Source organism: Herpailurus yagouaroundi, unplaced genomic scaffold (genome assembly GCF_014898765.1).
Source record: "Herpailurus yagouaroundi ecotype Mexico unplaced genomic scaffold, PumYag 164, whole genome shotgun sequence".
In the NCBI taxonomy this organism is placed as follows: Eukaryota; Metazoa; Chordata; class Mammalia; order Carnivora; family Felidae; genus Herpailurus; species Herpailurus yagouaroundi.
This window is the reverse complement of record NW_024412405.1, coordinates 666,492-677,736: the sequence shown is the minus strand read 5'-3', so window position 1 is coordinate 677,736 and position 11,245 is coordinate 666,492. Positions and strand designations below refer to the sequence as shown.

The following is an 11,245-nucleotide window of genomic DNA, read 5'->3' as shown; positions in this document are numbered from 1 at the left end:
CCATATGAATTTTAGGATTGCTTGTTCTAGTTTCGAGAAGAATGCTGGTGCAATTTTGATTGGGATTGCATTGAATGTGTAGATAGCTTTGGGTAGTATTGACATTTTGACAATATTTATTCTTCCAATCCATGAGCAGGGAATGTCTTTCCATTTCTTTAAATCTTCTTCAATTACCTTCATAAGCTTTCTATAGTTTTCAGCATACAGATCCTTTACATCTTTGGTTAGATTTATTCCTAGGTATTTTATGCTTCTTGGTGCAATTGTGAATGGGATCAGTTTCTTTATTTGTCTTTCTGTTGCTTCATTGTTAGTGTATAAGAATGCAACTGATTTCTGTACATTGATTTTGTATCCTGCAACTTTGCTGAATTCATGTATCAGTTCTAGCAGACTTTTGGTGGAGTCTGTCGGATTTTCCATGTATAATATCATGTCATCTGCAAAAAGCGAAAGCTTGACTTCATCTTTGCCAATTTTGATGCCTTTGATTTCCTTTTGTTGTCTGATTGCTGATGCTAGAACTTCCAGCACTATGTTAAACAACAGCGGTGAGAGTGGGCATCCCTGTCGTGTTCCTGATCTCAGGGAAAAAGCTCTCAGTTTTTCCCCGTTGAGGATGATGTTAGCTGTGGGCTTTTCATAAATGGCTTTTATGATCTTTAAGTATGTTCCTTCTATCCCGACTTTCTCAAGGGTTTTTATTAAGAAAGGGTGCTGGATTTTGTCAAAGGCCTTTTCTGCATCGATTGACAGGATCATATGGTTTTTCTCTTTTTTTTTGTTAATGTGATGTATCACGTTGATTGATTTGCGAATGTTGAACCAGCCCTGCATCCCAGGAATGAATCCCACTTGATCATGGTGAATAATTCTTTTTATATGCCGTTGAATTCGATTTGCTAGTATCTTATTGAGAATTTTTGCATCCATATTCATCAGGGATATTGGCCTGTAGTTCTCTTTTTTTACTGGGTCTCTGTCTGGTTTAGGAATCAAAGTAATACTGGCTTCATAGAATGAGTCTGGAAGTTTTCCTTCCCTTTCTATTTCTTGGAATAGCTTGAGAAGGATAGGTATTATCTCTGCTTTAAACGTCTGGTAGAACTCCCCTGGAAAGCCATCTGGTCCTGGACTCTTATTTGTTGGGAGATTTTTGATAACCGATTCAATTTCTTTGCTGGTGATGGGTCTGTTCAAGCTTTCTATTTCCTCCTGATTGAGTTTTGGAAGAGTGTGGGTGTTCAGGAATTTGTCCATTTCTTCCAGGTTGTCCAATTTGTTGGCATATAATTTTTCATAGTATTCCCTGATAATTGTTTGTATCTCTGAGGGTTGGTTGTAATCATTCCATTTTCATTCATGATTTTATCTATTTGGGTCATCTCCCTTTTCTTTTTGAGAAGCCTGGCTAGAGGTTTGTCAATTTTGTTTATTTTTTCAAAAAACCAACTCTTGGTTTCGTTGATCTGCTCTACAGTTTTTTTAGATTCTATATTGTTTATTTCTGCTCTGATCTTTATTCTTTCTCTTCTTCTGCTGGGTTTAGGCTGCCTTTGCTGTTCTGCTTCTATTTCCTTTAGGTGTGCTGTTAGATTTTGTATTTGGGATTTTTCTTGTTTCTTGAGATAGGCCTGGATTGCAATGTATTTTCCTCTCAGGACTGCCTTCGCTGCGTCCCAAAGCGTTTGGATTGTTGTATTTTCATTTTCGTTTGTTTCCATATATTTTTTAATTTCTTCTCGAATTGCCTGGTTGACCCACTCATTCGTTAGTAGGGTGTTCTTTAACCTCCATGCTTTTGGAGGTTTTCCAGACTTTTTTCTGTGGTTGATTTCAAGCTTCATAGCATTGTGGTCTGAAAGTATGCATGGTATGATTTCAATTCTTGTAAACTTATGAAGGGCTGTTTTGTGACCCAGTATATGATCTATCTTGGAGAATGTTCCATGTGCACTCGAGAAGAAAGTATATTCTGTTGCTTTGGGATGCAGAGTTCTAAATATATCTGTCAAGTCCATCTGATCCAATGTGTCATTCAGGGCCCTTGTTTCTTTATTGACCGTGTGTCTAGATGATCTATCCATTTCTGTAAGTGGGGTGTTAAAGTCCCCTGCAATTACCACATTCTTATCAATAAGGTTGCTTATGTTTATGAGTAATTGTTTTATATATTTGGGCGCTCCGGTATTCGGCGCATAGACATTTATAATTGTTAGCTCTTCCTGATGGATAGACCCTGTCACTATTATATAATGTCCTTCTTCATCTCTTGTTACAGCCTTTAATTTAAAGTCTAGTTTGTCTGATATAAGTATGGCTACTCCAGCTTTCTTTTGGCTTCCAGTAGCATGATAAATAGTTCTCCATCCCCTCACTCTCAATCTAAAGGTGTCCTCAGGTCTAAAATGAGTCTCTTGTAGACAGCAAATAGATGGGTCTTGTTTTTTTATCCATTCTGATACCCTATGTCTTTTGGTTGGCGCATTTAATCCATTTACATTCAGTGTTATTATAGAAAGATATGGGTTTAGAGTCATTGTGATGTCTGTATGTTTTATGCTTGTAGTGATGTCTCTGGTACTTTGTCTCACAGGGTCCCCCTTAGGATCTCTTGGAGGGCTGGTTTAGTGGTGACAAATTCCTTCAGTTTTTGTTTGTTTGGGAAGACCTTTATCTCTCCTTCTATTCTAAATGACAGGCTTGCTGGATAAAGGATTCTCGGCTGCATATTTTTTCTGTCTAGCACACTGAAAATCTCGTGCCAACTCTTTCTGGCCTGCCAAGTTTCAAAAGAGAGATCAGTCACGAGTCTTATAGGTCTCCCTTTATATGTGAGGGCACGTTTACCCCTTGCTGCTTTCAGAATTTTCTCTTTATCCTTGTATTTTGCCAGTTTCACTATGATATGTCGTGCAGAAGATCGATTCAAGTTACGTCTGAAGGGAGTTCTCTGTGCCTCTTGGATTTCAATGCCTTTTTCCTTCCCCACTTCAGGGAAGTTCTCAGCTATTATTTCTTCAAGTACCCCTTCAGCACCTTTCCCTCTCTCTTCCTCCTCTGGGATACCAATTATGCGTATATTATTTCTTTTTAGTGTATCACTTAGTTCTCTAAGTTTCCTCTCATACTCCTGGATTTTTTTATCTCTCTTTTTCTCAGCTTCCTCTTTTTCCATAACTTTATCTTCTAGTTCACCTATTCTCTCCTCTGCCTCTTCAATCCGAGCCGTGGTGGTTTCCATTTTGTTATGCATTTCGTTTAAAGCATTTTTCAGCTCCTCGTGACTGTTCCTTAGTCCCTTGATCTCTGTAGCAAGAGATTCTGTGCTGTCAGCTATACTGTTTTCAAGCCCAGCGATTAATTTTATGACTATTATTCTAAATTCACTTTCTGTTATATTATTTAAATCCTTTTTGATCAGCTCATTAGCTGTTGTTATTTCCTGGAGATTCTTCTGAGGGGAATTCTTCCGCTTGGTCATTTTGGATAGTCCCTGGCGTGGTGAGGACCTGCAGGGCACTTCCCCTGTGCTGTGGTGTATAACTGGAGTTGGTGGGCGGAGCCGCAGTCAGACCTGATGTCTGCCCCCAGCCCACCGCTGGGGCCACAGTCAGACTGGTGCGTGCCTTCTCTTCCCCTCTCCTAGGGGCGGGATTCACTGTGGGGTGGGGTGGCCTGTCTGGGCTACTTGCACACTGCCAGGCTTGTGATGCTGGGGATCTGGCGTCTTAGCTGGGGTGGGTAGGCAAGGTGCACAGGGGCAGGAGGGGCAGGCTTAGCTCGCTTCTCCTTAGGTGATCCACTTCAGGAGGGGCCCTGTGGCAGCAGGAGGGAGTCAGATCCGCTGCCGGAGGTTTGGCTCCGCAGAAGCACAGAGTTGGGTGTTTGCGCAGAGGGAGCAAGTTCCCTGGCAGGAACTGGTTCTCTTTGGGATTTTGGCTGGGGGATGGGCGGGGGAGATGGCGCTGGCGAGCGCCTTTGTTCCCCACCAAACTGAGCTCTGTCGTCCGGGGGCTCAGCACCTCTCCTTCCCTTTGTCCTCCAGCCTTCCCGCTTTCTGAGCAGAGCTGTTAACTTATGACCTCCCAGACGCTAAGTCGCGCTTGCTGTCGGAACACAGTCCGTCAGGCCCCTCCGCTTTTTGCAAGCCAGACTCGGGGGCTCTGCTTGGCCGGCGAGCCGCCCCTCCGCCCCGGCTCCCTCCCGCCAGTCCGTGGATCGCGCACCGCCTCGCCGCCCTTCCTACCCTCTTCCGTGGGCCTCTCGTCTGCGCTTGGCTCCGGCGACTCCGTTCTGCTAATCCTCTGGCGGTTTTCTGGGTTATTTAGGCAGGTGTAGGTGGAATCTAAGTGATCAGCAGGACGCGCGGTGAGCCCAGCGTCCTCCTACGCCGCCATCTTCCCTCTCCCACCATCACTTCCTTTAAACACTTCTCCAGATGCACCTCCTCATGAAGCGTTCTGAGTCCCTTTAGTGTTTTCTCAGGCACTTTTGTGTCTTTTTACGTGCTTCCGGCCTGACCTCCATGTGTTAAGTTCCAGACCCAGAGTTTAAAGGACCCTGCTCTCCTCCGCGAGCTGCGCTTGGGGCTATGCCATGCCGGCAGAATGGCCAGGACCTGCAGCCGTGCGAGGAGCCGGGGACCTGTGGACGGGAAGGTCATTGTCTGCGGCCATCCCCCTCCTTGCTCCGCGCAGGCTCCTCTGGGCTTCCATGTGTGTTTAGTTGAGTGAGGCTGGCAGCCGATAGTGGCGGTTGCCTGTGGCTTGGGACAGAGAGGGGCAGAGTTCGGGTTCTGCACTGACCAGCCTTGTGGTCTCAGCAGAGTATCTCACGCCTTGGACGTTGGGGTCCTCGTCTACATGGCTGGGTTTGTTCTGGCCTAAACTGATGTAATTTATATTTTTCACCACTCTAGCATTCACTGTTCAATGAGAACTTCATCCAGAGTCATGTGAACAGAGTTTTAACCTGTGTGAAACTGCACGCTGTTGCTGGTGTGGTGCTGACTTGTAGGGCTTTGGGGTTTTATGCTGATGGGGGCTTACGTTTGTGCCTGGAGATGCAGCCTTAGGAGGGCTTGGCAAGGAGGGGGTGTGTGCGTGTCAGGGAGAAAGTGTGCTGTGGTCTGAGAAGTGGAAGGAACCTTCCTGGGGACCCGGCACCTGTTTAGTGACTTTGGGGTGAGCTGGGGCCCCTCTGACATGAATCCCTCACTTATCAGCTCCCTGTGACAGGCTTGCAGGAGGACGGCAGCCTCGCCCTTTTTAGGCCCCTGGGCTCAGACTGCAGATTTAACCATGCCATAATAAACTACGCTAGCAAGTGACAAATTTGTGTTTCTCCAGCATAAATAGCGAGCAGGGCGTCAGAGCAGCCTGAAGTGACCAGTGCCATCGTGGACTTCCGTGTGCCCCTCATGACGGAAAGTCATTCAGTGGGTTTTGAAATAATAATTGCTGGAAGGCCCTCTTGGATCCTCTGGGAAATCCCCAAAAGTCTGAGTGGAAACGGTTCAGAACACCAAGGTCTAGGAACTACTTAATTGTTGGCGCTGAGAACAGCCACAGTCATTTCTTCTGATGGCGCGTCCTGTTGGGTGTGTGCACCCCTGCCTCACTGTGCTCTAGCTCCCCTTATGCTGCCGGCTCAGCTTTCATGTGCTAGCTCCCCGTTTCTGTCTCTCTGCCTGGGAGTTGTGTTTTCTCTTCTTTTTCTCCTTTTTTCTTTTTAACATTTGCTTTTTTGAGAGAGAGCTCAAGTGAGAGGGGGAGGGAAGGGAGAGAGAGAATCCCAAGCAGGCTCCACACTGTCAGCAGGGAGCCTAACTCGGGGCTCAATCCCGTGAACCATGAGCTGAGATCAAGAGTCAGAGAAACTCAACTGACTGAGCCACCCAGGCACCCCCTCTTCCCCTTTTCTCCTTATTTGTTCCCTCAGTAAACCCTTGCTCCAGACGCTGGTGGCTACTGACTATGAGGTGGTATACACAGCCCTGTGGCCCTCCCTTGTGGGACTGCAGGTCTGGGATTTCAGAGGGATGTGTAGGGTTGTGGACAGAAGTTCTGGGACAAGAGCTGAGGAAAATGGAGTTCGGGAGGGGATGCAGCTGTGGTGCAGATGCGTGGGGACCAGGCTGCTGTGAATTCCGACACGGGGAGTTGCCTGGGACCTTGCTGAGCAGCAGGATCTGATATGTGTGGCTGGAGAGCCCGTGTTTCTGGGAGCCCCAGGTGGTCCAGATGCCCCATGCGGAGCAAAGATCTGTGGGCACTGCCCGCATTTCCCACCCTCGTTTGCTGCACACTGTGCTTCTTGGGCTAATAGATCCCAGCCCTCCTGACCGAGGTTTGGTAGCGACCTCAGAAATCTTTAGTCTGGCCTTTGAAAGTCTACAGATGTAGAAGGCAGAGTAGAGAGACGGTTACTTCCCCAAGGTGCTCAACCAATAATGGGGTCAGTCCCGAGCTCCGGGATCCCTTGTGGGCAGAAAAACCCCTAATGCTGCTTATAGGAGTGGCTACCCTAAAACCTGGGAACCTTAAAATTCAGCGTGCTGGCCTCCCCAGGAGCTGTGCCTAGGTCTGCAGGTGTACCCTGGCCCTCCCGCTGCTCCTGGCTTTGACACAGGAGGAGGGGGAGCCATTGGAAGGCCATTAAACCACAACAGCCATCACCACTCCCAGGTGCCAGAAGCGGGGATCAGGGAATCTGAACCTTGGAGAAGCAGCCTTGGGGGCTAACCTCTCTCTGGAAGGCGAGCACAGAGCCCGGGTTGGCCAGAGACACGTGGCAGAGGACAGAGTGGCTCTGTGTGGAAGGCTGAGTCTTCAGTTCGTTTGCCTCGTCAGCATCCCACCATTTGACTCGGGACTTGGTGGTGTCGGGAGGATCTTTTAACTCGTTCCTGAAGTTGGAAGCTTCTGTTATGGACAAGCAGGCTGGCAGCTGGTTATGGCTGTGGGCGGCCAGGGTGTGTGTGTGCCCATTTGGCCATAGTAGGAAGTCGGTGCCCAGCCTTAGGTACAGCCTCCCGGCTGCCCTGATTCCTGAAGACAGTGTTGTGATTTTGAAAGAGGTGTTCCTTTTTATCAGGAAGGAGAGCAGGGGAGGAAAAAGATCACATCCTTCAGAGCACCCGAAGACACAGATGAGGCTTGCCAGCCAGTGGGGCCCACAACGTTTGCCTCTGAGCTTCTGTGCCAAGCCGTGCACCCCTTGCCCCCCTCTGGGCCCCCTTGCACTCTTGCCAGAGGGCCTGGCTGCGCAAGTTGGTTTTGTCCAAGAGGGTGTAAGGTGAGAAGAAAATGAGTAAGTGCTTTCCAGTAGGATAGGATGAGTTTCGGTTAATTTCTTTTGTCACTATGTACCATTCACATTTGTATAAGCATCAGGTAGTTTTTAGTATCCCGTCTGTTCAACTCAGTTAAAAACCTTGGAGCGTTAAAATCAACCCTGATTTCTTCCACATTTTCCATTATGTCTAACCCAGCACTGAGAGCTCACTGAGGTGCCTCATCAATATTTGATTATTGAGCCGTGCTGCCTGGGTCTGTGTCCTGACACTGACTTCCATGTGACCGTGGACAAGTTAGTGGGCTTTGTGTTTTCATCTAGAAAAGGTAGAGGTCGTGCTGTCTACCTTTGCGATGTGTTCTGAGGATTAGATTATATGTGCACAGACATGTATTACACCGAGAGGCATGCGTGTTTAGTCCCAGTAACAATACTTAGCACTCAGTAAGCTGACGGAAGTGTTACTGTTTTTACTGTGTTCAGATTATGACTTTGGGTGTTGTGCTGATGTGTTTACCGCAGAGCTACTTCCTGAACAATTTAGGCCCGTGACCAGGCAGTATATGTGTATGCACTCTGCATGGAGCCGGTCAAGAGCTGACCGTCGTCACTAAAACCTGTGTAAACGAATGTGTTCTCTTCAAGGTCTGGAAGATAGCCTTACAAGGACCGTGTTACATGACACTATTAATGATCGCATTTGGCTTGTTATGGGGACACCTTTTACAGATCAGACCCACTCAGAGCGTCTTTATTTCTACGTGCCTGTCCTTATCAAGCACACCCTTAGTGTCCAGATTCCTCGTGGGCAGTGCCCGGGGTGAAAAAGAAGGTAGGTGATAACATGTTCTAAGTATGTGTTGAAGTATTAGGTATTCAACTGGCTTGAATTCACTCCAAAGGCCTCTTAGAAAAAATTGCAACTCTCTCTCCCTCCCTGGGCTTTACTAACAGTCACGGGCCCTCGTGCTGTGTTCACTCAGGAACTGACACCCTCATCAGTTCAATTGTTCCACATTTCCACTCGATTAAGAAAACAGCTTTTACATGCTCATTAATTTAGGATAGTTGGAGGACCACATTTAAATAAAGAAGAAAATCCACATTGGAAAGTGCACTGTGGAATTGGTGGTTTAAGGGACGAACGCCGCACCGACCTGAAATCACCAGTTGTCCTCACGGGAGATGACATGGCGTGTGTTGCCTGCGGTGCCGCGAACGGGTGTGTGTTATGTGCAGCCTGAAGTAGAGTGACAGGTGCACTCTGTTCACTGCTTTAACTCTGGCTGTGGTTGGAAACTTACAGACTTTTGGTACCTTTTTTCTATAAACTATGTGACGGGTACTTTGGTGGTTGGGAGTATTTTCACCTCTTTGGGCCTAGTTTCATGTCTATACTGGCAACACCAGCCTCTGATTGTTACTGGACCTAGCGAAGCCAGCCTGGGTCAGCAGCTTAGGGACGAACGTCCTGGGCTAACTCACGCTGGCAGCTTCCAGCTTCGACAGTACTGCTGGTTTATATCCTGTGAACTTGTAGTGACCTTCACTGTCTTGCTCTTGTTTTGTGAAAGTCAGTAAAAAGTGGTGAAAACGTCATAGCAGCTTCGTACTGGTATTTGCCCTGCACCAAACACACCACAATGAGAGAAAAATAGGAAAAAGGAAAGCAGAGTGGTGTGGCTGGCTTCTCTGATAAAGCTGACCTTGCTGTACTTGGGGCTGGTCCTGGGGCTGCAGGCTCCTGGCATTGGTGGTGGCCACACGCAGCCCACCCACTGACTGACTGTGGGCCAATGGGCCACGGAAGCAGCCTCCTCGCTTGGAACTGTACTAACTAGTGGTCTCGTCTGTGGGGCCCAGTGTCCCTGTGGCCTGGTGCTTAGGACCACCCCTCACAAAGCCCTAGTGACAGAAGGAGGTGAAGCACCGGCAGTGGTGTAGGAGGATGAAAACAACTGCTTCTGTAAGGACCTGCACACTGGAGTCCAGCATGTGTGAGGAGTGAGGACGTCAGTGGCTGGGAGAGTTCTGTAACAACCCCAACTGTCAGGATGTGAATTCTCCTTGCTTATGGAAAAGTCTAATAACCACAGTGAAATAAGCATGCTTGAAGCACTCAACATAAGTGAAGAATTCATGCCTATTGGATTAGGCACAAGGATAGGACACAGTACACACAGAAAACATGGGAAAGAATGCCAAGAAACAAAGGAATAGTTAAGAGGCTCAGCATATATACAGCAGAAGTCCTGGAAGAATAGAGTGCAGAACATAGCTGCTGACTTTCAGACTTGGAGGAAAATATGAGCCCTTAGCCTGAACGTTCCACCCCAAAACCGAACAGGAAAAAGGACAAGAATAAATGTACCCTCGGCACATCCCGGTACAACAGCAGAGCTTCAGGGACGAAGGGGAAGGCTTGACAGCTGTCAGAGAACACAGGTGATCCGTACGCCTCCACCACACCGAGGGCAGACGGGGCCTGTGGAGCCGCGTCTGTGGCGTGCACGCCCAGCAGAGCTGCCAAGAGCAGGCACAGGTGAAGGCGTCGTCAGACACACGTAGGCTTGGCAGCGTGGCTGCCCGTCTGGAACACAGAAGGACCAAGCACCACAGGTTTAATTAACCTTGTACACAAAGTGCCTCATGTATCTTGTGCATGGACTGCTGGAAAAGGAGGGCTTTTTCCACTTTGTGGAGGCCAGGAGGTGCCAAGATGGCAGAGCAGCATGGAAGCTTTGTGCGTTTCTCATCCCTGAAGTGCAGCCAGAGCAACACCAGACCATCTTGCACCTCTAGACAATCGATCTCAGGATTATCTCAATAATCGGCACAACTTGAACCACAGAACTTGTCAGGTATGTGGTTCAGAGAGGTGAACTAGGGGGAGGGGAGAAGCCGTTGGGGGGGTAGGAAGCTGTTTTTGCTTGTGGGAAGAGAACAGAGACAGCGGCCGTAGGTGGGAGAGAGTACAGGAAAAGCACTTTGTAGAAGGCCAGCTGAGAACTTGGGCCTAAGAAGGTAGGAGTGTCTACAGGGTTGCCGGTGGGGAGGCAATGCTCATGTTGAGACACTTGGGCTTTGTAGAAACTGATAATCACAGATGTGCTAAAGTGTGGCACCTGAAGGACCGTTAGAAAATGTACTTTGGGAGAAAAAGGCTTTGACTTATAACGGCCATGACAAATAATGTGGGAATAAATCTTTGAAGAGATGTGTGTGACCTTGGAGGACAGAAGTACAAAATGTTATCGAAGAGAGAGCCTGTGTTCATGATGAAGAGACTCAATACATAAAGATGCAGTTTCTCCTGAGTCTATAAACTCCCAACTATCCCAGTAAGAAATCTGGCAGGGTTTTTCATGAAATTTGGCAAACTGCTCCTGAAGTTTATTTTAAGAACAAAGGCCAAGAATAGCTAGTGTCAGTTTGAAGTGAGGTGCTTCCACATCAGACGGCAGGCCATGCGGTCCTGTCCCTGTGCTTGGGTGGTGCGGTGTGTCTGGGCCAGATGGGGCAGGAGACGATGGACAGGCGGACACGAGCAGGGCGCATGTGGCTGGGGGTGGGTGGGAGTTAGTCCTTGGAGTCCTCCCTTGAGCCGCACACAGAAACCAGCCCCACACAGATTGAACAGCTCAGTGTGTTGGGCAGAACTTCAGAGCCTGCTAGGGAGAAATATGGGTGACCGTAGGGCAGAGAGGATTTCTGGAAGCGAGATGCAGAATCCAAAGGAAAAAGTGTTGATAAACCTGAACACGTGGAACTTTAACTTTTACTTAAAAGGTATCTTTAGAAGTTGCAAACTAGAAGACATGTGCTATGTATATAAAATGTGCAAGAAGTAGTACTTAGAATGCATCAAGAGTTTTAAGAAGAATCAAAACGGAAGGAAACCCCGCTGGAAAATAGAACTTCTTCCCAATGGAGAACTTATGGA

General features: G+C 47.8%; 1 protein-coding gene across 7 annotated transcripts in view; it reads left to right on the top strand.

The window, feature by feature from the left end:
- Positions 1-11,245, top strand: part of SLC9D1 (solute carrier family 9 member D1) — a 57,912-nt gene that overhangs the window by 19,735 nt on the left and 26,932 nt on the right. For all 7 annotated transcript variants that reach the window (XM_040487003.1, XM_040487000.1, XM_040487002.1 and 4 more), the window contains one exon: positions 7,948-8,134. In XM_040487003.1, coding sequence (XP_040342937.1) covers positions 7,948-8,134 — 187 coding nt within the window. The remainder of the gene's footprint in view (positions 1-7,947; positions 8,135-11,245) is intronic.